Below are 27,552 nucleotides of genomic sequence, written 5' to 3'. Positions count from 1 at the left end.
TGTCACCCAGTATTATTGTATTGTGGTCTATTTGACTCTTAAAATTGAGAAGGGTTTGTTTGATGTACATAGATGTTCCATTGTTTGGAGCATAAATATTTGTAATTGTTATGTGCTGCTTATGTATAGTTGCCTTAAGAAGTATGAAACACACTTCTTTGTCTCTTCTGATTAACTTTGGTTTGAAGTCTACTTTACCTGAGATGAGGATGGAAACCCCTGCTTGTTTACGCAGTCCATATGAGTGATAAGTTTTTTCCCCATTCTTTCACCTTTAACCTGTGGATGTCTTTGCCCATGAGATGAGTCTCTTAGGGACAGAATATTGTTGGGTTTTGCTTTTTAATCCTATCTTCCTATCTATGTCTTTTGATTGATGAGTTTAGGCCATTAATATTCAAGGTTAGTATTGAGATATGATTTGTATTCCCTGTCATTTTGCTTTACTTCTGGTTTTTGGTTTGTCTTAGTGTTCCCTTTGTTCAAATATTCCTGTAGTGTAGATCCTTCCTTTGCTGCTTTTCACTTGTTTGTTTTTCACTCCATCATCATGGAATATTTTTTGAGAATGTGCTTTCCAGTTGTGAATTCTTTTAATTTTGGTTTATCATGGAATGTTTTAATTTCATCTTCAAATCTGAAACTTAATTTTGCTGGATATAAAATTCTTGGTTGCCATCCGTTTTCTTTCAGGCTTGAAATATGTTATTCCAGGACCTCCTAGCTTTGAAGGTCTGGGTTGAGAAATCATTTGAGTTCCGAATTGGTTTTCCTCTGTACACAATTTATTTTTTTTCCTCAGCCTGTAAGATTTTATCTTTATTCTCTGTGTTGGTCATTCTCATTATAATGTGTCTTGGGGTGGGTCTACTATAATTTTGTAAATTTGGGGTCCTATAAGCCTCTTGTATTTGATTTTCCATTCCATTCTTTAGGTGTGGGGTTGCTATTATATCATTGAAAAGATTGTGCATTCCTTTGTTTTATATCTCTGCTCCTTCATCTATTCTGATAACCTAAATTTGGTCTTTTCATGTTATCCCATAATTCTTGGATGTTCTGTTCATGGTTTCTTACCATCTTCTCTGCATGGTTACCTCTACTTTCATGGTTATGTATTTTGTCTTTATTATCTGAGGTTCTGTCTTCCACATGGTCTTGTCTGTTGGTAATGCTTTGTATGGAATTTATAATTTGGTTTACTGATTCCTTTATTTTGAAGATTTCTGCTTTTTTTTTCTTTTCATAATCTCTGACTTTAATGAAGTGATCTTTTATGTATTTTGTCTTTGATTTCATTCCTTATACTGCCCTTTACTTCATAGATCAATTTAACCTGAACTTCTTGGACATTTCTTCTGCTGTATTATCAGTGGCTTCTGTTGCTGAAGCATCTTAGATTGTTTGGGGTGCTTTCTTCCCTTAATTTCATGTTGTTAGTGTGTTTTCCCATCTAGAAGTATGGATCTAAGGCAGCACAAATTCCATCCTGTAGAACTATAGTGTCCCTGATGGTTTCCAGAACCTCACCTTTAATTGTGAGACCAATATCAACAGCACCCACTGTGCACAATATATCTCCTTAAACCTTATAGCTCACACTAAGGTGTCTACTGTTTTCCTGCATTAAACCAAAATGATGAGTTCAATAACTATCTATAGTATAAACAGAAAATTTGTTAAAATGGTTTACAATTTCAAATAGACGAGAGAACAGAGGTAGTATAGTACTTGATGTTCTTGAGGGGAAAAAGAGAGAAGCTAGAATTAAAAATTCACAGGAAGAGTGGAAGAGGAGTCAACAGAGATTGGCTGTTGGTTGGAGAAAAGTTGGAAAGAAAAACCAAGAAAACATAAAAGAGAGGAAGAGTACGAACAAAGAGAAAAAATTAAAGACATAAGACTAAAACAAAAATGCAAAACACCATTCATATATCATTGTCCTCCATACACTGATGCATAAAGAGCACCCTGTTGCAAATGTGACAGAGATATTAGCGAATCAAAAAATAAAATAAATTAAATCTCGCGGGAAAGTCGAACTGTCTCTGTGAGTGTTCAAAAGTTTCTTAGCCCTATCTCTGACATCTCTCGGGATCTCCAGACCCACATCAGCCCTCGAAAACCCAGTCACTATCCCAACCGATCTGGGCTTCAGATACCTCAGGCTCTGCTATGCTGTAGTCCCAAGATCTCAATGCTGCTCCTACTTGCAGAGAGACCACCAGGATACACTCCAGCAAAGGAGCAACCCTGACATTCAGCAGCAAGACGAGCCACCAGCACTCCCAGCAGGAAGACCCCAGGCGCATCCAAACCCACAGGCACCCCCACACTGGACCTTCAGGTTCCGACAGGAGTCCACAGAGGCTGTTGTGGTTGTGGTGGTAAACCTGCTGGCACCAAGCCCCAGGCTCTGGTTGGTGTCCCAAAATTGTTGCAGCCACGTGCATCCAAACCTGGAATCTCCCCTGCAACAGTCCTTTAGAAGGTGGTAGCAGCAGTAGTGGCAGTGGTTGTTGGCAGCAGGCAGCTGGTCAGCAGCAGTGGTGGCTTATGGGATCAGCAGTGGTGTCCGCCTCACTTGTGTCCTGGGCATCGGTGTCTTCTGTGGCAGCAGAAGGTCGTTGCAGCTGCAGGGGCAGCAGCACTTAGAAGGAAGACCTCCAGGTGACCATGGGATGGCAGCAGTGACATCAGAGGCAGCAGTGAAGGTGGTAGAGGTGCAGGTGGCAGCTGATTGGACAGGAGAACTCCTTCATCAGTGGCAGTGGCTAGGGAAGTAGCTTCAGAGGTAGCCGAGACTGTGCCCAGAAAAGAGAATCTGGACATGGCAGCTGCCTCTGTGGCAGCCGCATCTGCAGTTTTATACCTTTTTAAAAAATAATTTTTCCTCTATTTCTGCTTTTTTCCTGTTATTTGAATTTTTGTGTTATGGCTTTTTGATTCCCTTCTCATTCATTTTTACATTTTTAGACAGTTTATTGATGATTATCATCTTCATTACAATTAGCCCCTTAAATTTATAATAGTTTAGTTTGAATTAATGCTACCTTAGTTTCAAAAGCATACAAACTGTTCATATAGAGTCCCCCATGTTGTTATCGTCACTAATCATGTCAGTCCATTGTGTGTGTCTGATAAAGATCTATAATTATTATTTTGTGCATTCATCTTTGAAATATTTACGAAGCAAAAAGAGGATTTGTAAATTAGAAATATAATTATAATGGCCTTTATATTTACGTATGTAGTTATTTTGCCAGCTTTTTTTTTTTTTTAACTTCTTCATATGGCTTAGTACAGTCTAATGCCCTTTCAAGCTCTCATTTTTATTTCTCTGAGAAAATTTCATTTCTTCTTCAGTTTTGGAGAACGGTTTTGCTGGATAAGGAATCAAGTGCAGTTAAAGTGATTGTCTGTGGGGAGGGATGAGGGCCCGTTGCCATGAACTGAGGAACAAAACTTAAGTTGATTCTCTCTCTGCATCTGAGTGAAGAAAGAAAGAAAAAAGCCGAAGTTGATGTATTTCTATAGTAGGATAGTTACTTCCTTCTTCCTAGATTGCCCAAACCTTACTGGGTTTCTATTTCTGCAAAGGCCTAGTTTTGCCCATTTCCTTCAATTCTGTAAGCTACTCCATTTTGCCTGTAAATACCCTATATTCTTTTTTCCCCCTAGAAGGTAGCAGAATCAATCTCTTTTGCTTGCCATCGAAGTACTCAATGAATGTGTCCTTGGGGATATATCAAGAGTCTTCTCAGGGGACAGACTTCTGGGTCTGCCTCTAAGCTGCTTTGTGTCCAAGGTCATGACTACAATTTGGTAGAGATAAGAACACTTTTAAAGATCTTGTTTCTGGCTGAAGTATTGATGTCCCAACACTTTTCACAGTGTCTGGTGTACAATAAGGAGACATTGAATATCTTTTGAGCTAATGATAGCTCTTACCACTTTTAGGTTGCATTTTTCTTGATTTAGTATATGGTTGCTGTAGACCTATGATTATACACCCCAACCCCAAATTCTGACAAAAATCAGTTCTTTTTTTGGTACCAGTATTGAACCCAGAGGTCCTTAACCACTGAGTCACATCTCCAGTCCTTTTTTTATTTTTTGACAGGGTTTCGCTGAGTTGCTCAGGGCCTCACTAAATTTTGAAGCTGGCTTTGTACTTATGATCCTCCTGCCTCAGCCTCCTGAGTTGCTGGGATTACAGGTGCACCCACTGTGCCTCATTTGACAAATTCCATTGTTTTTATTTTTCTGTTTCTCTGAAAGTATGATCCCTTGCAGGGTACCTACTCTGCCATTTTTCATTAATGTCACCCTAACATTTTTAATGAAGACAGGTCATTTCAATGTTAACCTTTTAAAAGAATTTGGAAACAGTATATAAAAGTGGCCTTTTCAACATTTTATTACTAAATAAGATACATATTTTTTGGAAAAAAAAACCATTTCTTTGGCCAAATAAGTTAAAGATACTGAGAAAAATCACAATTTAAATATTTTTAAAATCCTAAATATTTGTTTTGCAGCATACGTGTTAGTAGCTAAAAGAATTTCTATTCCCTGGAAAATAATTCATTTAACATGTTATAATGTAATGTGAATCTTTAAATCAGGATTTTCAACTGAAAATTCTGTAGTATAGTCACATAAGACTCTGCCATAACTGTTTTTATAGCTTTTGGTCATTAATTAAATATCAGGTTTTAAAAATTGGCTTAAAAATTAAAGGCTTAAAACCACAATGAGGTACCACTTCATATCTGTTAGGATGACTAGAATCAACAAGTCAGATAATAATGTTGCAGAGGGTATGGAAAAATTGGAACTTCCATATACTTCTGGTAAGAGTATAAAATGGTATAGCCACTTGGGAAAATTCTGGCAGTTCCTCAGATATTTAAAATAGAGGTATTATAGGAACAAGAGGTTTAGTCCCCGGAGACCTGAAGACATATATCCATACAAAAACTTATACATGAATGTTGATAGCAACATTTATGATATATAAAAAGTAGAAATGTCAATCAGTTGATGAATTGGCAAACAAAATTTGGGTAATCTATATAATGGGTGACTAGTCACAAAAAGGAAGATGTATAGATGTATAGCTACATCCTCCAGCCTGGTTAAACTTGGAAACATTATGCTAAATGAAAGAAGCCAAATACAGAAGACCAAGGGAAATTTATTAGTGACAAAATGATTAGTGGTTATTTAGAACTAGTGATATAAGAAGGATGGGGGTACAGTAGGGTGGTGATTACCAAGGGGTCCAAATTTAATTATTTTTTTTAAGGTGGTAAAAATATTCTAAAGTTAACAGTGCTCATGGTTGCACATTATCTGTGAATACACTGAAAGTCATTGAATTGTACACTTTAAATGGGTGAATTATATAGGTATATAGATTATATCTTAATAAATCTGAAAAAATAAATATGAACACCAGTAGTGATTTTGTGAGTCGGTACCGAAACCCCTGGATGTGTGTAGTACAGAGAATTTTGACCTAGAAAAGTCAAAAACAGTAAACAAATATCCAACACTGGTATCATCTTTGGAAATGTTGATTTGCAGTTGAGTTAACCAATACAATTTTTTTAGTAGTTGAATTTTTTTTTTTTTTTTTAAATATGAGATGACTGCCTCTTATCTGGGCATAAGTTGGTGTTGGGCTAAAAAGGACTTTTTACTTCCATTTTGAATTTCCTAAGGATTCCCAAGACTTATTGCCCAGTAAAGCATATTGGAATATTCAGGAAGAGATTCCAGGTCTGATTTTTCCTCACTCCAAAGGATGTATATGTATTCTTATTCCCAAATAAATATCAGGTGACACTGTTTTTATCTATTACCTTTAAATGATTTATCCCTAGTTTCTTGATATTTTCACTCCTCAATGATTTTGAAATCCCATTGTATTATTATTTTCTACTTTTCAAAATGTTAAATATGTTTGAAGAATTCTACACTGATATTTTATAAATGTGTTTCTTATTAGAAGATTGTGTCTCTGTTAAAAATATTAAAACTAATACAGAAAGACTTCATTTTGTTTTGTTTTATTGTGCTTTATAGATACAGAAAGAATACAGAAAGACTTCATTTTGTTTTGTTTTATTGTGCTTTATAGATATTGTGTATTGTACAAATTCAAGGTTTGTGCCAACCATGTGTTGAGCAAGACATTTGGTGCCATTTTTTCAATAGTATGTGTTCACTTTGTCTCTGTGTCACATTTTGGTAATTTTAAAAATATATTGTGACATGTATTTTGGTGGTTTATGACCAGTGGTCTTCCATGTAATTGTTTTTAGTGCCAGGAACTGCACCTTTACAAGAAGGTGAACTTAATTGATAAATGTTGCATGTATTCAGACTGCTCCATTGACCAGTCTTGCCCCAACCCCCTACTCGGGCCTATTTCTTAAGATACACCAACACACCAGTATTGGAATTAGGCCAATTAATTATCTTACTGTGGCCTTTAAGTATTAAGTAAAAGGAGTTGTCTCTGGTCTCTCCCTTCAAATCAAAAAGTGAGGGATGATTAAACTAGGAAGGCATTTATTTTAAACTTAATGGAAAAACTCATATGCCAAATGCTAGGCCTGTTGCTCCTGTTAGTCAGGTTGTTAACACAAAGGAAAAGTTCTTGAAATAAATTAAAAGTGCTAACTCCAGTGAACACACCAAAGAACAAAATAGTGAAACAGCCTAATTGCTGATATGGACAAAATGGTTTGGATATAAGTTAAATCAGCCACACTGTTCCAAAGATTAACCAGAGCAAGGTCCTAAGTCTCTTCCATTACTGTGAAGGCTTAGAGAAAAGTTTAGCAGAGGTTAGTTCATAAGGTTTAAAAAGTCATCTAAGTAACATAAAAGTGCAATTACTAATGTAGAAGCTATAACAAGTTATCCAGAAGATCTAGTTAAGATATTTGATGAAGGTGTCCACATTAAATAATATATTTTCATTGTAGACGAAATAGCCTTCTGTTAGAAGATGCCATCTGGGACTTTAAAGATTGCCTGGCTTTATGGCATAGGCTGACCCTCCTGTTAGAGGCTCATGAAGCTGGTAAAGTTGAAGCCAGTCCTTATTTACCATTCTGAAAATCATGGGGCCTTTAAGAATTATGCTAAATCTCCTCTGCCTGTTTTGTAAATGAAACAGTAAAGCTTGGATGACAGCATATCTAATTAAGCATGGTTTACTGGATACTTTAAACCCATTATTAAGAACTTCTGCTCAGAAAAAAAATGATTCCTTTCAATATTATTGATTATTGACAATGCACTTGGTTACCCAAGAGCTCTGATTGCAATATTCATCAATATTAAAGTTATTTTATTCCCTGCTGACAATATCCATTCTGCATTCCATGAAACAAGAAGTAATTTAGATTTTCATTTTTTATTATTTAAGAATACTTTTTGTAAGGCTATTTCTGACAGGGATAGAGATTCCTCTAATAGATCTGAGCAACATATCAATTGTAAACCTTCTGGAAAGGATTCACCATTTTAAATGCCCTTAGAAATAACTGAGACTCATGGGAGGAGGTAAAAATATTGACATTAATAGGAGTTTGGAAGAAGTTGATGGCAAATCTTATGGGGTTCAAGACTTGAGGGGTTCAAGATGTCAGTGGAGGTATGAACTGTAGAACTTGTGGGAAGAGGAGAATTGAAAGTGTTCCTCTTCAAGGTGTGACTGGATTACTGCAATCACGTGATGAAACTTTAAATAGAGAAGGAATTTCTTCTTAGGAATGAACAAAAGAAAGTGGTTGCTTGAGATGAAATCCACTGGTGAAGATGCTTCAACATTGTTGAGATCACCACAAAGAATTTAGAATGTTATCTAACTTTAATTGGTAAAGGAGTGGCAGAGTTTTGAGAGGATTGACTTCAATTTTGAAAGTTCTCCTGGAGAAAATGCTATTAAATAGCATCACATGCTACAGAGAAATCTTTTGTAAAGGAAAGATGATTCAGCGAACATCATTCTTGTCTTAGTTTAAGAAATTGCCGCAGCTAACCTAGCCTTCATCACTAGCCATCCTGATAATTCAGCAGCCATCAACATAGAGGCAAGATCTCTCTACCAGCCTTTGACTCATGGAAGGCTCAGATGATCATTAGCTTTTTTTTTTTTTATCATTGCATAGATGTAAACATAGTTATGTAAACATAATTTTTATGTGTTTTGTACTTGTGATTTGCTTTATTGTAATATCTTGTATGTACAGTGTTCACATATTCTGGCACCTTTGAGAAAAGTATCATCAGAAGAGTTTGTTTTCTAAACAATCTAAATCTCCTCTGGTAATCTGTGTCAGAAATTTACAGTTATAGCTTTGCTAAACTGATAGGTCAGAGTGGAATCTCCTTTTAATGTAGTAGTGCTTTGGTTGTATGTTTTAAAATTCGTTAATAAAATTAAGTGTTTTTATTCTTTTTCTTATATTTGGCCACTTTTATATATTATTTTTATCTGTTTTTCTACTAGGAATCTTTCATATTTATATAAAAGAATTTTAACCCTTTTATAATATATGTGTGTTCTCAGAGTTTGTCATCTGTCTTTAAATTTTACATTTTGTGTTGAATTATAAAAATAGAGAATTCTAATGGGAGCCTGTCGAGGTGTTTTGTTTTATTTATAATAGGGTTTTAACCTAGGGATGCTTTACCACTGAGCTTCATCCCTAGCTAGCTGTCTGTCTCTTTCTTTCTTTCTTTCTTTCTTTCTTTCTTTCTTTCTTTCTTTCTTTCTTTCTTTCTTTCTTTCTTTCTTTCTTTCTTTCTTTCTTTCTTTTCTCTCTCTCTCTCTCTCTCTCTCTCTTTATTTCTTTCTTTCATTCGTTCTTTCTTCATTTTGAGAGAAGGTCTTGCTAAATTGCTTAGAATCTCACTCAGTTGCTGAGGGTGTCCTCAAAATTTGTAATCCTCCCGAGTCACTGGGATTACAGGTGTGTGCCCCTGCACCAAACTGTTTTTCGTTTTCTTAAAAACAAGTTTCTTTCTGGCTGTTGTCATGTCTTGAAAATTCTTCCTCATTAAGATTGGAAATAGCTATAAATTTTATTTTAGTGCCTAAGTTTAACTGTTTTGTTTTATTTTTTTTAATGTGGTATCAGGGATTAAGCCCAGGGGTGCTCTGCCACTGAGGTAGATTTCCCTGCCGTTTGATTCTTTTTTTTTTTTTTGGAGACAGAATCTTGCTAAGTTACTCAGGCTGGCCTTGAATTTGTTACCCTCCTGCCTGGCCTCAGCCTACTTAGTAGGGATTACAGGCATGAGACACTGCACCTAGGTCTAAGATTAAGTCTTCTTGTTCTTTGTCCCAGTGTTGGGAATTGAACCCAGTGTCTCAAATATGCTGAACCAACTCCCTATCACTGAACGATAACTCTAGCCCAATATTTTTTTTTAATATCTTGTTTTAAAATTCTGTTGTCAATTCTAGTGATTGTCAAAGGAAAGGGAAGGATACACCTTTTCTCCCTACAGTTAACCAGTTTAAATATTTTTTAAAAATTATCTGTTTTTTCCAAATTCCATTATTTTGAATCAATATTCATACTGTTCTTTTGGATTTAGGACTATTTCTGGACTTCACTTTTAATTTTCTATATTTTTCAGATGAATATTAGTATATTTATAAAAACAGATGTAATTTTATTGGTATTTTATTAAGCTTTGTAAATTAACTTGATGGTTGCTTTTTTAGAATATTGAGTCCTCCCAATGGAAAACTCATTTATTGCTGCTGATGCTGGGGAATATTTTTTTCTCTTGATTGAATAGACGGGAGTTTTATGTACTGTGATTGTAATAAGGTGAATAAATGTATTCACAACTAAAAACAAAGTAAGTAGCTTTTCATAAATATTTATGCAGCATAGTATTCATGTTCAAATTAAAATATATAGGTCTCCAAATTAGTTGTTGCTGATAGGCAGAGTGTAATACAGTCAGCTGTTAATGCTTTTCTGGGCATTTCTTTTTAGCAACAGTTATTATCAGCCTTAGCTAAGGATCCATTGTTGATTCTGTGCCAGTGATACTCTCACTTTCTTTTCTTCTCCATCCCTGGCATTACTGTGTAAATGATGGCACCTAATTTCAAGGAAATGTAAAGGTGCTCCCTTTACAGAAATTACTAAAAGTGGTTTTTGCTTTTCAAATAACAAGGTAATATTTTGACTGTACTGCAGTGCTTTGATTTAGCTAATAATGAATAATAGAGATTTTCAAACATAATACATAATTGATAAATATAGATTTATTGTGAAGAATAGGTAAAATAATTATAATGAATTTAGGCTACCGTTTTGCTTTTGTGTCTCAAATATATTGTGGTTTGGCTTTGTCCACTGAAACAAAAGACTGGTAAAATTAGAAGACAGCTTTTCCCCCTGTACAGCTAAACTAAGTTTTACTAATCTAACTTTGTAATTTTTTATATTTTCAATTTTTTTTCCTTTTCCCCCTATTGACATTCTCAGTTTCAGCTTTATAAATGCTTTGGGTCCTTAGGGGAAGAAATTGAAAGAGTTGCTGTGTGTTCCCTTCATGAAAGCAGCCATTGAATTATTTTTTGTTTGTTTTCAATATAATAATGGCTTCCTGTTACTCCCATTCTTGTGGTAAACATAGATCCTCTAGGAATGTGCTAGTATTTTAACTACCTTCCCAACTATTGGCTTCCAATTGTGTGTTCCTTGAGGGTAAGCATAGTTAGTAACCTTGATTTCTTTTTGTGTTCTAGCCTGAAAGAATAGACCCAAGTGCATCACGACAAGGATATGATGTCCGCTCTGATGTCTGGAGTTTGGGGATTACATTGGTATGTTTATGTTGACCAAACCTTGTCATAATAGTATAACAGTAGGAAAGTTAGAAGTGAAACATACTGAGGAAAGAACAATGAGAACTTGACTCATTTGCAGCGAGCAACCAGAAACAAATAAGTAAAGATAAACAAATAATATAAAGATACCAGTGGATTGTACTGAAATTTTGATCACATAGAAAAAGTATCCTAGTTTGGGTTGATTTAATGAAAAATCATAAACTGCATGATTTATCAAGGAATAGAAATTGATTTCTCACAGGTCTGGAGGATTTGAAACCCAATATCTAGATGCTGACAGATTTTTGTGTCTAGTGAACTGCAGAAGGGCCAAGGTACTTATCTGGGGTCTGTCTTGTAGGGGCAGTAATTCCATTTATGAGGGCTCTACCTTCCTGATCTAATGGCTTCCCTAAGACTCCATCTCCTAATACTGTCACCTTGGAAATTGAGTTTCAACATATATTCGACACCCCCCTCCCAAATTACTGGAGTGTGAATCCAGGGGTACTCCTCAATTGAGCTGTATCCCCTGTCCTTTTTATTTTATTTTTTAAAATTCTAAGACAGGCTCTCCCTAGGTTGCCAAAGCTGGCCTTGAACTTGGTGTTCTCTTGCCTCAGCCCTGAGTAGCTAGGATTATGGGCATGTGCCACTGTGCCTGGCCATTCATTCAGATTTTAAGGGAATATAAACACTTAGTCTGTAACAATATCTTTATGTGCTTATTTCCAGTTTTCCAAATTTTATTTTTTACCAGGACTTGTTGAGATTTTTCTGATTTTTGGAAAGATTCTATACTTTCTTCTACATTGTTTGTGAATTTTCTGCACAAGATGGGACTGGCCTGTGAGATAGCATAAACCTTTCTTTTGCATTTTTCTCTTTCAGTTTGAGCTACCTAGGATCCCATAGTTGAGATTCAAAGATTCATGGCAGTGAGCTTTATTGTAGTTTTTTAAATAAGCTCCATTTTTTTTCATTGGCATTGCCATAATAATATACTCTTTTTAGTTATTCTTTTTTAAAATTTTCTTTAAAATACACTTTTATTTATTTACTTTTTATGTGGTGCTGAGGACCGAAACCAATGCCTCAGGTATGCTAGGCAAGCACTCTACCACTGAGCCACAACTCCATCCCACTAGTTATTCTTGATGAGTAATATTACCAGACTAATGAATTCTCTGTATAGTTTAAGGCTAATTGCTCACCTCTGCAAAGAACTCTACCTACTTTTTTCTTGTGTCCAAATACAGGAGATACTTCTTACAATCATTTCTGATTGTGAAACTAACTGGCTAAAGAAGGGTCTTGACAACTGCTTCTAAAGACTCTAGCAAGACCTGTAGTTTGAATGAATTCAGAAATATCTATCTGCAACAATATCAATTATGTTAAAGAACACATACATGAAGAATTTTGTTTTATGAAAGGTTTTTTTGTTTGTTTTTGTTTTTTTAGTGTAGTACTCGGAATTGAACCCAAGACCTTGCTTGTGCCTGTTAGTCAAGTGTTCTATCACTGAGCTATAGCCCTAGACCTTTACATCTTTTTAAAATTTTAGATACTAAATTTAATTTCTGTACACATTTTTAGTGAAATAATTTATATGGTTTATACTGAAGTCATGAGTAAATAGATGAAACTATTAAAGCTATTGTACATTTAGAATGTATTGTTTGAAGTCATTGATGGATATTGGACATTTTTTCTTCACTGATAATCTATTTATCTACTTTCCTGGACTCATGCCACAGAGCAGTTTGGAAAGCACCCTTCTCTCTTACTCTGCTATCTTCACCTCCCCAGACCTTTAAAATTTTAACAAAGAAAATTTTTAAAGCAAATTTCTTGAAGTACTTTTGTCTAACCCTTGTTATTTAAAAGCAAGGTATTTAGTACTTGCACTTATTTAATAATTTATTTTTCATAGGAATAATAAAAAAATTATGACATATGAAATTAATTACTAAATCCTGAGTATTTTATGGTATATAAGCCCCTTTTTTTCTTCTTTTTAAAAAATCTGTTCTCAAGAATGAATCTAATGAAATTTTATTCCTAATGCTATGACTAGCCATTTGTTTCTTTCAAAGCATTTGTAATTTTAACAAAGAAACCTCAGCCAAAGGAAAAAATTTCATGTGTGCATGCATACCTTCTTGCTTTCCCACATATGCATAAATGAGGGTACAACAGAGATCTAACAGAGGCCTTTGGTGGTGTTGGGGGGTTACTGGGAATTGAACCAGGGACAGTTTACCTCTGAGCTATATGCCCAGTCTTTTTTATTTTTGAGAGTGTCTTGTTAAATTGCCCAAGCTGGCCTTGAACTTGTGATCCTCCTGCCTCAGCCTCCTGAGTCCTGGGGATTATAGGCATGTGCCACTGTGCCCAGCTTTTAAAACAGGCTTTTTCAGAGAGAAAAGGCTGAAACCGTTTTCTGAGATGGTGTTTGTTCACATTCATATTCTCTTTCTCTCCCTCTCCGCCCCCTCTCCCCCACTCTCTGATGCCATCTTTCTTTATATTATTTGGTATCTCATTCTCCTGTGTCAGCTACATGTCAAAAAACATAAAATGGGATTCATTATGCTATGCAGCAGACAGTTTCTTTCTTAAAAAGCATAACTCCTAGGTTTTCATTATATTCAGAACAGAGTAGGGAAAAGGTGAGAATATGAGTACTTGATTTTGATTCTTGATGAATTGGAACGTAAGAGTCTTCAGATCTGTTTTGTAAGGTTTTAGAGATTCTGTCCTGAGTTCTTTACTCAGAGTGAAGGATTTGACCCTGACTTGATTTCTTCTGTAATAATAAAATCTGATTGTTATTGAAGTTGTAGTAACTACAGAATAACTGTAGAACAGGATCTACACATTGTTTTCTCTAAACTCGGATTAGAGTACTTTTTTTTTTTTTGTACCAGGATTGAACCCAGGAGTGCTTAACTACTGAGCCACAGCACTAGCCCCTTTATATATATATATATAATTTTTTTTTTTTTTTGAGACAGGGTCTTGATAAGTTGCTTAGGACTTTGCTAAATTGCTGAGGCTGACTTTGAACTTGTGATCCTCTTGCCTCAGCCTTCTAAGCCACAGGATTACAAGCAGGTGCCACTGCACCCTGCCAGATTAGGTTTATGATTATTTAATTTTGTATTAACTTACAAAGGAATATGACCGCTCTACTAGACCATGGCCTTCCACTCGGGTAATTACAAATTGTGCAGAAAGCCTGTACTAAAAAAAGTTATAAACCAAGCTTCCAGATTCTCTTATATAAAGGAGTTAGAAACAGAGACTGACCAGGGCATGCATTGTGGGGACATAATTTAGGTTAAATTTTGGTGTTTACCTTTAGTCCAAGTCCTCAAATTTGATCCATAGTTTTCTAAATAAAACATAAGGCACTTACCCATCTGAAGATTCTGAAGATACTACCCCTACCTTATCTTAGTTGATTCAAGGCTTTTACAGAGTTTTGCTTGGAGTTTAGATTATCATCATAGTCATTCCAGTGGGGAGTAATAAGTAATACTTAGTATATTTTACTTTTTTCTCTGTTCTCTTTAGTACGAGTTGGCCACAGGCCGATTTCCTTATCCAAAGTGGAATAGTGTATTTGATCAACTAACACAAGTTGTGAAAGGAGATCCTCCACAGCTGAGTAATTCCGAGGAAAGGGAATTCTCCCCAAGTTTCATCAACTTTGTCAACTTGTGGTGAGTACTTGATTTATGAAATCCCAAACACATGTGATGAGAATAGCAATATTATTTCATATTAACAACATTGTATAAATAGGAGGGACCCTTGGTCACATCATCCTGACTTCCAGGCTAGGATTCTGGCTCTCTGTGATGGTGTGAAAGGCACTAGCTAGCCTGCACAGTGCTCCCTCCTATTCTGCTGCTCAGGTATGTGTGAGAAACAACTGTGGGTGGTGAAGCTGCTGCCTCCAGACTTCTAGTACCTGTACAACCAGGTTAAACCTCTAGGTGAGACTGCTGATCATCTTATCCTGATGTGGTTCTCACAATGAAATGATACTAGAATCACTTGAAAGCTTTAAAAGTCAAGACATTGCCATATCAGACTTTCAGGCATGGATCTTTACTCTGATACAACAGAACATTGGGCGTATGTAGTAAGGTCAGGACCAAGACTTAATTAGTAGAACTATATATATTTGCTCTCTGAAACCTTATTTCAAAGATGGTGAGGACCCCACATTTGTTGATATTGTCTGTCTACTTTTAAAAAGAGTTCTTTTATATGTGTACTTGACACCTACAAATAAATATATTTAGATATGGCAATAATATCTGACTGTTGTAGTCTCCATTTTAAATAGAACCCTTTTGTTACATGAATATTTTGATAATTACTTGTTATTCAACCTGATATAAAGATAGTCTATCTGGCTTCTGCTTATAAACCTATCTAGTATATCTTATTTATTCTTAACATGCCTTCCCCACCCCCACCCCTATTTTTTTTTCCTGCCAGGAAGGCTGTTTGCACTCTGTCTGGGTCTTTAAACATTTCTATTTCAGGGTCTAGTCTTGTCCTCTCTTTGAATAATTAGAAAATATTGTCTAACTGTACTTTTCAAGTATCTTTCATCTTTTCTACCCAAATTCTCCTTTTGTGTTGGTATTTCAGAGAGGAAAGAAAGATTTCTAGGTATATTTATTAATTATTTTTTGTAGTACTGGAGATTGAAGGAACCTAAGAGCACCCTAACTGAGCTATACCCTCAGCCCTTTTTATTTTATTTTAAGATAGTTTCTCATTAAGTTGCCCAGGCTTGCCTACAATCATATAGCTAGGATTACAGGTCTATTTTTTTCCTTATTCTACATACTCTTTTTTAATGAAATATTTGGTTAAAAATCCTGTGTCACATCTAAAATGATTACCTATGGACCTTGCATCAGAGTTGGTTTCTTTTTAATTCCTAGATCTCTTTATTGGTTTTGTTTTATGTATGTATAGTACATGCATTATGTTTTTATTTCAGTTTCCTTTGGTGCAATAATGGTTAATAGTTACAGATAAAATCTTTCAGGTCTACAGTTGAAGTATATTTATTTCTAGGTGTGCTTATATTCACTTTCCACCTTTGTCTGTTCTTCCTGTCACATATCCTTATCTTGGATATTGTCTATCATCTCTAACCTGGATCATTCAGTTTTCTAATTATTTTCCTCATAATCCAGCAATACCATCTTCTTTTTATCAGTTCTGTTTTTTTATGATGCATATCTGAGCATGTTGCTTCTCTATGTAAAATTATATAGGCAAGCATTCTTAATGGAGTAATAGTGTCCTCAAGGAAGCTAAATTTGATTTTGGAGAGACAGAAAATCTTGAATTATACATTGGTTTGTAGCCCTGCCTCCCTAGACCTATAGAAAATAAAAAGATTCACAGTACATCTGTGGATTTAAATTTCCTAGTAGAAAAGGGCAATAATGAAAAAAAGATTAAGAAACACTGTTCTGGAGATTTTCAGATTCTTAGAATAGTCTAAGTTAACATTACTTTCAAAGCCCAGTGAGTTGGATTTGGTTTATTGCTCTAGCCACATTTCTCACTCTTTGCACTTTTTTTCCTGCAAAACTGAATTTCTTCTGTTTTATAAATTAAAAGCACAAGGAGAATAATAGAATATTTTTATCACCCTGAAATAGATAAAGATTTTCATAGAGATATTTGACTTGGGACAGACTATGTATAGAGTACTTATAAATACAAAACCTTTTTAAATAGGAAAATGACAACCCAAAATGGCAAAATATTTTAAGGCACTTTGAAAGATGATATGTTTAAGAGATCAGTAAATAGATTAAAGGGTGCTCACTCAGCATTATTGGTCACCAGGGGAAAGCAAATCATAATTACAATGAGATAACCACTGCAATCACCAGAACACTACAATTTAAAAGAATGACAGTTCCAAGTGTTGGTGAGGATCTGAAACACCTGGAAGTTCCATACATACCTTGTAGGAGTGTCGACTAATGCAGTCCCTTGGAATGCTGGCAGTATCAAACACAGCTGAAGTATATCTAGCAATTCAAGACCTAATTATATATCCAACAGAATTGTGTGGACTTCAATATACTAAAGGACACAAGAAGGTTCATAAAAGCACATTCATGATAATCTATGATTATAAAATATGTTAACAATAGAAGAGATTAAGTTTACATTATTTAGACCGTAGTATATAACAAAGGGGAAGATCAAATTTTGCTTACACTCAACAGCATGAAAAAAAATCTCAATATGGTTCTCTTTGAAAGTTAAAAGCAGACAGAATTAATATAAGGTGATGGAAGAATATTGTTCCCTTTATTTTAGTTTTATGGTTAGGAATTGTGCCATTCTCTGTATGTTTGCTTAAATTAAAAGTTTCCTTAAGGAAAAAACAAGGGTGAAGATATGGTTCAAATGAAGGACTCAGCTCACATTTTAAACTCTTTCCTATATTTAACTTTCTTTTAAAAATCACCCATGGACTGTTTTAAACAGGGGAGATGGGGGGCAGTATTTGTCCTGGAAAAGAACCAAAAGTTCTATCCTTGAGAAGTTTTTGTGAAACTGTGTAGATGAAATTGAATTCAGGGGTAGATTGACCATCTTGTGCAGAGAGGAAAAAAAGTTAAAAGGAATATGTAAAACCTGAACAACTCTCTAGCTGTGACAGCAAAACCTGGAAGAAAAGGCAGCTGTGGGACAGACAATTAGGAATGAAATCTCAGTCCTAAAAATGTCAATCCTAGAAATGTCTTTATTCTAGATCCCACATGCATCTGAAATTCTATGACAATAAAGGTTTGGTATCCTTTATCCAAAATGCTTGGGACCAGAAATGTTTCAGATTTCAGATTTTTTTTTTAGATTTTTGGAATATTTGCATATACACAATGAAACATCTTGGAAATGGGACTCAAGTCTGAACAAGAAATTCATTTGTGTTTCATACACACCTTGTACTATATTCACATTATGTGATTAATGGTTTGTGCATGAAACAGTTTCATGGTGAAATTTTTCACTTATGACATAACATCAGCACTAAAATATACCATATTTTGGAGGATTTTAGATTTTATGTTTTCAGATTAGGGATAATCAGTCTGTGTTCACTCCTGCCTTATGCCTTTTAGAAAGAACCTATAAAGAAATGCTCAGACTTTGCTAAAAGTAACTTCTAGTGAAGATGCTTTTTTGTATTCACTAGAAGGTAGGAATGTCATACAAAGCTCTTAAACTCAGAAAATAAGCTGCTTGGCAAGGTGATGATGAGAGTGATGGCTCTCCACCTGTTTCTCACAATTGTCTAGGTCTATACCTGAGATCAACATGTGGAATTTGATAAACCCTTTGACCTTTTTAGGAATGAAGAAATAAAGAAAAGCAAATTCACTGACAAATGAAAACACCAAGTGGTTCAGAGAATTGTACCAGAATGGAAAATTTGAAAAAATATTTTCTTGGGAAATTGTCACTGAAAAAATTGGTGAAAATTTTGTGAGGACATAATACTTGGAACTCAGGAAATGTTGTCTTCATGTGGTAAACATGATTTCTGTTAAAAGGAAAGAATTAATGGTATGCAGCAAAATTGTATGTTGCAAATTAACCAAATCTTTCAGAAGAAAGGAATAAAAAGGTGAACATGGTAAATAATGAGAGACATAGAAGAAAAATACAGTATATTCTATAGTAAGCAGAGAAGGGATTAAGAAAAAGATGCCCTTTAGTTGAAGAAAAACGTGATTCCTTGAATTATCAGACCAAATTAACTAAAGGAGTCACATCTAGATTATATTATGAGAAAAGATGAAGACTTAATAGGCTTTCAGTTTAAAACACAGAATCCCCCCTACCCCCATATATACCAGTGTAGAAAAACACAAAGTCAAAGCAGTACCTAAAGAGTAGAGAAACTGCTCCAGAAGGATGTGTGTGGCCACTTTAGGATTCTTGGATACATTGGATATCTTGCACAGTACTTTCAAAATACTGGATAATCATTTTAAAGTGCACTTTAAAATGTATCAAGAGTTGATACAATTAAAGTGCATTTTAAAATGTATCAAGAGTTGATACAAGACTAATGAATCCACAGAACTCTGAAACTAAGTGAAATCAGAAATTATAGGAGGCAAGAGAGTATCAAAACATTTAAAATTATAATAAAACCTTAATATGAGTTTGCTGTTGAATTCCTGATTATACATAAACTGTGAAATATACCTAAAGCAGATAATTTAATAATTTTGAAAACAGCAATTTTAAGCCCAGGGGAGGAAAGACACCCTCACTCTCCCTCCAGTTAATGGACAGAAGAAGCAAAATCTCAAATTCAGGAATAAAGAACCCTTAAGCTGGGCATGATGACTCATGCCTGTAATCCCAGTGAATCAGGAGGTTGAGGCAGGAGGATCTCAAGTCTGAGGACAAACTCAGCAACTTAGGGAGGCCCTCAGGCATTTAGTAAGATCTTGTCTCAAAAATAAAAAGGGTTAGGGATATGGCTCAGTGGTAGAGCACCCCTGGGTTAAATCCCCGGCACAATAAATAAAATAAAAAATTCCCAAAGATAAAAGTTAAATGAATGTGAATATTCCACCAAAAAAATTGCCAACATTAAGGAATCAAAATTGATGGAAACAATTGATAGGAAGGATAGATTTACAAAGACTTCAAATTTTAGAATGACCAGAAATAGGAAAAAAAAAATGTATCGCTTGTAATCCCAGTGGCTTGTGAGACTGAGGCAGGAGGATCTCAAGTTCAGAGCCAGATGCAGCAACTTATTGAGGCCCTAAGCAACTCACTGAGACCCTGTCTCTAATTAAAATATTAAAAAAAAGCACTGGGATGTAGCTCAGTGGTTAAAATTCAATAACTGGTACCAAAAAAAAAAAAATAAGAAAAAGCAACTAGTGAACAGATTTATAAAGAACCAAACAGAACTGCTAGAAATAAAAAGCATAAATAAAAAATTAAAAGCATTCAGTAGCTAACCTTTGAACACATTAGGTATAATTGAAGGGAAATTGATGGACTGAAGATAATGCTGAAGCCCTTCCAGTAGAATTTACTGAGAAGATGGAAATGTTCTGTAATCTGCTTTGTCCAATGCAGTACCTGTTTGCTACTTGAAATGTGGCTAGTGTGAGTAAGGAAGTAAATTTTATATTCAATTGGAATTAATTTGGCTAGTGGCTACCTTATCAGATAATCTAATTGGGGTTAATATGATTATCAAAACAGATTACTTATGTCAGCAGTAATCAGATACAGAAGACAATCAGTGTTAATGGGAATTTGGCTTAAGATTTCCACCTAAATATCATCATGTTTTTATATGTTGACAGTTTTCTGCTCTAGTAGACGAGGCAGAAAAACATAAAACCAAAAAGGCGTAGTAGTTTTACAGAGAAAGTAAATCTGGGAGAAAAATGTAATAGAAATACTTCTAAGATGCTGTGTAGGACTGAAGCCAATGGGGTTGCTATTTTCCAGATCCAGAAGTAGGTAGTAGCAGCTAGGATCAGAGTTTTACAAATGCTCTTTTTGCACAGGGGACCAACAAGAATTAGAGTCATTCTTCAGAAGTCAGGGTCTGGATAAAAATATATTGATGTCAGTCACTGTCTGGACCATAGCTCTAAATAAACAGCAGGACTGCAGAATGACAATACCATAGATAATATTTTTGTAACCAGAGGGCTGGATCTGTCATGGTTCTAATTACCAACATAGAACTGGAATTTGAAAGGTACTTTATAGGACCTTGTTATATTTATTGGTGCTGGAAACTGAACTATATGATTTCTTACTAACTGCTGTTTCCGTTCAAGTACTTAGTAGTCATTCACGTATTTATACATATGTGTGGAAGGTTAAACACATTCTTTTCAAAACGAATCTGCAAACTAAAACCCCCAAATACATGAAGTCTAATATTAACAAAAGTATCCAACAAAATAGAACATGAATTTCCTTTAAGTTGTGATGAACTTATAGAATGACCTGAAATACATTGTAAAATGTAATAAGCATATTTAGGATTCTTTATAAGTTAAAATAAACTTATGAAGATATAACTTCCAATAAAACTGAGGAAGAAATAAAATAGATATGGAACAGTTAGATATGAAACTAATTAAAAGTCTTAGGAATGAATAAAATAATAACTATTGATATAAAAGACAGAACAGACTTAAAATTCTCTGGACTATAAACAACTGAAGTCAGAGTTAGGGAAATGGAAATGGAGCTGAGGAATTTCCCCAGCATAGCAAAAATAAATCACATGAAAGGCAACTAAGAATCAAAGAGAACAGAATATAGAGTGAGAGGGTCTAAGATGTTTATAATGGAAATGCAGAAGACAGCTCCAGAGGTGAAGAAGCAATATTTAAGGAGTTTATGGGTAAATACATTTGAGAATTGATCTAGGGTAGCTTTGCAAATTTAAGGTAAAGTCTCTGTATCATGGAAGATAAAGGTAAACATACCCAAAATGCAGTGAAATAAAACTGTAGAACAATGACTAAGTAATAGCAGGAAAAGAAAACAGATGGCCTTCAAAAGATTGGTAACTGGGCTGAGAGCAAACATGTTACCAACAATAATGATTGCTAGAACAAAAATGGAGTCTTGCTTTCAGAATATTTAGGGGAAAAATAATGGTCAGCCTAGTCCTAAATATTTATACTTAGGCACTTAAATATCATTCAGAATAAGCAAACTACAGACATTTTTGGGAATGGAGACACACAAGAATTTGGCATTTATAGAGTGTTTTGAAAGGATATACTTGTCCTAGAAGAAAAGTTAACTAAAAGAAGGGTGTCATAGATTGGGACCCTGAAAAGCAGAATTTTGAGACAAAGATGGGCAGTTAATCAGTGATCTTGGGATCAAAATGTAGTGCAAGAAAAGAAGCAGGAATGGGCAGAAGGAGAAGTTGAGCTGCACTGCAGTCTCAATAACGACCTCAGTCTTCTTGGGAAGGTTTGAAGCCAGGATGATGCATTAAACTTGCCACGAGGATCCTAGATTTTTATACCCTTTTGTGGATCCATCATTGGATACAGGCTGTCTCAGGAAGGGAAGGTGGCTTTCCTTAGCTGAGGTAATCCTGAAGAGGCTAACATTATTAGATGGCTGTCTGCTGTAGCAATCTCCACCTTGGAACAGTAAGTCTTTTATTCTTAAAGAGGGTATGTATGTAGCTCCTTGCAGCATCTAGTACAAAAGATGGGGGATAGTAAATATAGCAGTGAGTTTAGCATAGGTGAATTGTTTTGCCAATACTAATTAACTTTTGATAGGAAAAAATGAATTTGAGGTTGGAGTAATGATTAAGATAAGGGCCAACAAAGGTGAGGTAAATAGAAACAAAATGAAAATACTTCTGGCAATATTAGATGGGATAGAATTCCAGGGAGAATACCCACGGGGCCAGGGTTCTTATATAATGACATTAGTTTTGGGTAAAGTTGTAGCATGTTATACTTTGGGACCAGAGAATGTACCAATGAATTACAAAGTACAGGAGTTTAAAAAATCTTACTGGTAAATTGATGAAATTCATAATATAGTTTACTTCTCAGGATTACTAGATTGCCGATTTCTCTTGAATAATTTCTATGTTTTTTTAAAGTATGTGCATTAAAAATACACATATTTAATTTTATTTTTACATATACATTCATATATTTAGCTACACAGTAGTCTTACATGGAGCTATGCCATGATTTAGTCAACTTTCAACAATTAGTGTTGTTTTAATTTTTCTCCTAGTGATCCACCATACACTGAAATATCCTAAGGATAAATCCTGAAGTTATAGACTTTTTGAGTGTGCTTTTCTAAGTTTGGCAAGTTGTCTTTCTTACTTTGTATTTGAAGGAAAAAGCAATTTGATTCTTTTTAAAATTTCATTTGTGAAAAGAAAGACACTTGGGTAAATATGTCTTCATCTTAACACTGTTATTTTTATGTTACCTTAGCCTTACAAAGGATGAATCCAAAAGGCCAAAGTATAAAGAACTTCTGGTGAGTATGGGATTTTGGGAAATTTTAGATAAATCCTCTCTCAGATTCTCTGAGCTTGCTGAGGTTCATTAAGCCAGCAATGGACCTGTCAAACAGCTTGATCTTATCGAGTTTAAAAAAAAAATGTTCTGCAGTGAAAATATTTGGAAAGAGAAAACTTGTCATTATAATTTTCCCCCATATTCACTAGCTACATTTTCATGGAAATTTTGGTCTTAATATGTTATAAATTTCATCAAAGAACTCTAACTTTTGATTTAAGAAGCCATTTTCCACTGCATAGTCTATGTATGCTGTAACTCATCCAAAAGAAAGAAAAAGTTAGTGAAAAGCTTATTTATTCTTATTTTGCCTCTAAAAATGCTTACATGCAGATTTACATCTTTATGACCTATTTACATTTCTTTGCAAGTTCTCTTCATCCCATGGAACTTGGATATTTTAAGCACTTTATTGGATGTGGTATTATTACTCCAGGCATGTTACTCTAGGCTTGCTACTGGGGATTGAGTCCACTTTGCCTTTGAGCTACATCTCTAGCCCTTTTTATTTTTTGAGACAGATCTGACTAAGTTTCTTAGGGACTTGGTAAGTAGCTAAAGGTGGCCTCAAACTTGTAAACCTTCTGCCTCATTCACTTGAGTCACTGGGATTACAGGTAGACACCACCAAGGGAGTCTTTTCTTTAAACTCTGGGCAGGATTTTAAAGAAAAGACTCCCTTGGTTGTCACATTTATTTTCCAGCTCTCCAAGGGTATTAAGTTCAATTTATGGTCAACCCAGCAACGATTATAAAGTTATTCAGATGATGTACTTAGAGAGTCTGTAGAAAAAAATATTGATAGCAGTGGATTAATGAAGCAAGTATTGATTGGGCGTAGGCTCTGGAGGGCACCAGGCAGAAGCTCATATGGCAAGTTTCTATTGGGCCTTTTTTGGAATGGGTGACAGAAATTACAACTAAACTCCTTTGTATAAGATCCTTCTGCTTAAATGGAGGTTGTGATTCATTCCTATGTTCTAAGAGGACTGGGCCTAGTATTCATGTAGTTGTTATTGGCCTCAGATGGGTAGTAGAGGCTACTGCTTTGTTTTATGCTGAGGAGCAAACAACTCCACTGTCTGCCTCAACAATACTCTCTAGTACATAGGTAAGTTCCCAGACCTCATTTCTAGAATGACATCTCCAAATCATAACACCATGTACCACATCTAGGCACATCCATACCCTCTAACGTAACTGCGTAAAATAAAGGCTAGCCTTGCCACACGTAGCCTGGAGCCTACAATTCTGTGCTATATAGAAGAGAAAAGTTCATTTTGGACTTTGTACAGACTTTTGATTTTTTTTTCTCCTAATTTTCTTACAGAAACATCCCTTTATTTTGATGTATGAAGAACGTACCGTTGAGGTCGCATGCTATGTTTGTAAAATCCTGGATCAAATGCCAGCTACTCCCAGCTCTCCCATGTATGTTGATTGATATCGCTGCTACATCAGACTATAGATAAAAGGGCTGAGAGGAAGCAAGACGTAAAGAGTTTCATCCCGTATCACAGTGTTTTTAATGCTCGCCCAGACACCATGTGCAATAAGATTGGTGTTCGTTTCCATCATGTCTGTATACTCCTGTCACCTAGAACATGCATCCCTGTAATACCTGATCGATCACACAGTGTTAGTGCTGGTCAGAGAGACCTCATCCTGCTCTTTCGTGGTGAACATATTCATGACATTTGGAAGTCAGTACGATCAAGTTGTTGACTGTGATTAGATCACTTCTTAAATTCATTTCTAGACTCAAAACCTGGAAACACAGCTACTGGAATGGTGTTTTGTCAGACTTCCAAATCCTGGAAGGATGCAGTGATGGATGTACTATGTCTGAACATAGAGACTCGGGCTTGAGTGAGAAGATCTTGCACAGCCAGTGAGACACATTGCCTTCTGGAGCTGGGAGACAAAGGAGGAATTTACTTTCTTCACCAAGTGCAATAGATTTACTGATTTGATATTCTGTTGCTTTACAGTCACAGTCGATGATTGGGAATCGATGTGCTCAGCCAAATTTCCTGTTTGAAATATCATGTTAAATTAGAATGAATTTATCTTTACCAAAAACCATGTTGCGTTTAAAGAGGTGAACATTAAAATATTGAGACAGGACAGAATGTGTTCTTTTCTCCTTTACCAGTCCTTCTGCTCTTCATTGGGAAGACTCAGGAGTCTGCCACTTGTCAAAGAAGGTGCTGATCCTAAGAATTTTTCATTCTCAGAATTCGGTGTGCTGCCAACTTGATGTTCCACCTGCCACAAACCACCAGGACTGAAAGAAGAAAAAAAAGTACAGAGGGCAAAGTTTACAGATGTTTTTAATTCTAGTATCTTATTTGGAACAACTTGTAGCAGGTCTATGATTTCCCTTGGTTCCGAGCCTGATACTTTAGCCATCATAATTCATTAACAGGGAGAAGTAGCTAGTAGCAATGTGCCTTGATCGATTAGATAAACATTTCTTGTAGGCAGCAAAAGACCAAATCTCACTTGTTTGCTTCTTGCCACCACTGGTCCAGGTCTTTAGTTTCTGAACCTCTGTTTCCCTGTGGTCTATTACCACTGTGTAACTTTTGCTTAATCCAGTATTTCACTTTTTATTTTTAATAGTAAAACCTTTATAATTACCAGGGATGTTTCTTACCAAGAATTTTAGCCCCAAATCTCTCATATGCTGTAATGTTTAAAAGGCTGAGAAAAGCGGGGCCCAATCAATGTGGTAGGTGATGAAGAGGCATCTTTTCTAGAGACACATTTGACCAGAGGAAGAATGGAAATGGAGTCACTTGTTGCCTGCTAGAGTAGCGGTTCACCATTCATTTCTTAGAATTAGAACTCTACCCCCCAAAAAAACCCAAAAGATGAAAAACCCAGAACAGTTGAACAGTTGTAAGAGGTCACTTAAATTGGCTATCTTTAGCTTTTTATCTTTACTTACCCATTAGCCACACTCTGGTTAGGTTTTGCTCCAGCCTCCCTGGCACTGAACATTAGGCTTTATATAGTAGTTAAGCAGCACTGTGAGTGGTCCAAGCACACTGGAATCTAAACAGCCATGGTCTGAGATGCAGGTGATGCCATTATAGAACCAAATTGTAGCAGGTTTTGCTGTGTCTCCTCCCAGAGTGACAGTCATAAATACAACAATAAAGGGAGAATGGTGCTGTTTAAAGTTATACTTCTGTAAATTGCAGACTTCAAACGTGATTTATCTTTTTAGTCCATTTGCCTAATTTCCCTATTTTCTCCCCCATGACATCCTAAACCTTAGACTTCCCAGTGTTCTGAAAGAAGGCATTGTTGTATGTCTTCCTTCAACCACACCAAGCCATCATCCTCCATTGCTCCCGGGGACTCAAGAGGAATTTGTTTCTCTGCTGTCATCTTCCCGTCTGGCTCAGCATAGGGTCACTTTGCCATTATGCAAATGGAGATAAAAGCAATTCTGACTGTCCAGGAGCTAATCTGACCGTTCTATTGTGTGGATGACCACATAAAAAGGCAATTTTAGTGTATTAATCATAGATTATTATAAACTATAAACTTAAGGGCAAGGAGTTTATTACAATGTATCTTTATTAAAACAAAAGGGTGTATAGTGTTCACAAACTGTGAAAATAGTGTAAGAACTGTACATTGTGAGCTCTGGTTATTTTTCTCTTGTACCATATAAAAATGTATAAAAATTATCAAAAAGCTAATGTGCAGGGATATTGCCTTATTTGTCTGTAAAAATGGAGCTCAGTAACATAACTGCTTCTTGGAGCTTTGGAATATTTTATCCTGTATTCTTGTTTGAATTCCTCCTCTATTTAAGATATATACATGGAATCGAAGTGTTTATGTAATAGTTCTATCCTTTTGCCTGCAGGTCAGTTGTAATAAATCTAGGATGTGATGATGACTTTGTAATTTGATTTTCTGAAGTTTCACCTTGAGAGGGGAAGAATCAAGGAAATTGCCTTAAAATTATCTCCTTCCCAAAATGTTTATGGCTTCCTTTTCTTTTACCTTCTCCTTGTGCTCTCTTTGCCTATCCTTGAAATCACAGATGTATCCATGAAATACGGCTTTGCTTTCTGTTCGAGCAGTCTCTTCAATTTTCTTTCTTGGTTGCCGTGACCTGCACAGCTCTTCATGCTAAAGGAAGGGGTGCAGGGTATAGTTCAACATGTGTCATGACACATAGGTGCAGCTTGAATAGGCTGGTTTGGCACTGTGTTTGTGTTGTGAGTCATGCTGTCTGCTCCTTGTCCTGTGGCTTTCATGTGAGCACAGACAGCAGATGCCAGGTTGAGTGTTAGCTCCTCCCTGCTATCTGAAAGAGGAGTAGAGGGAGATTTGTGAGTAAAAGAATTAAGGGGTGTCAGAACCGGGAGTTCTGTAGATGGGAGGACAATAGAGATCAACAGAAAGTGATGGGAGGGCTGGGGTTATGCTTAGTGGTAGAGTTTTTGCCTAGCATGTATGAGGTGCATGCTGGGTTCGATTCTTAACACCACATAAAAATAAATA

The 27,552-nt window shown here is 35.6% G+C and overlaps 1 protein-coding gene across 3 annotated transcripts in view; it reads left to right on the top strand.

The window, feature by feature from the left end:
- Positions 1-26,941, top strand: part of Map2k4 (mitogen-activated protein kinase kinase 4) — a 125,444-nt gene extending 98,503 nt beyond the window's left edge. For all 3 annotated transcript variants that reach the window (XM_026390516.2, XM_026390517.2, XM_026390515.2), the window contains 4 exons: positions 10,799-10,876; positions 14,465-14,613; positions 22,936-22,981; positions 24,353-26,941. In XM_026390516.2, coding sequence (XP_026246301.1) covers positions 10,799-10,876; positions 14,465-14,613; positions 22,936-22,981; positions 24,353-24,466 — 387 coding nt within the window. In that variant the 3' untranslated portion in view covers positions 24,467-26,941. The remainder of the gene's footprint in view (positions 1-10,798; positions 10,877-14,464; positions 14,614-22,935; positions 22,982-24,352) is intronic.
- Positions 26,942-27,552: the final 611 nt, after the last annotated feature.

This window comes from Urocitellus parryii, chromosome 7, assembly GCF_045843805.1.
Source record: "Urocitellus parryii isolate mUroPar1 chromosome 7, mUroPar1.hap1, whole genome shotgun sequence".
In the NCBI taxonomy this organism is placed as follows: Eukaryota; Metazoa; Chordata; class Mammalia; order Rodentia; family Sciuridae; genus Urocitellus; species Urocitellus parryii.
The sequence above is the reverse complement of the archived record's forward strand: the minus strand, read 5'-3'. Positions and strand labels throughout refer to the sequence as shown.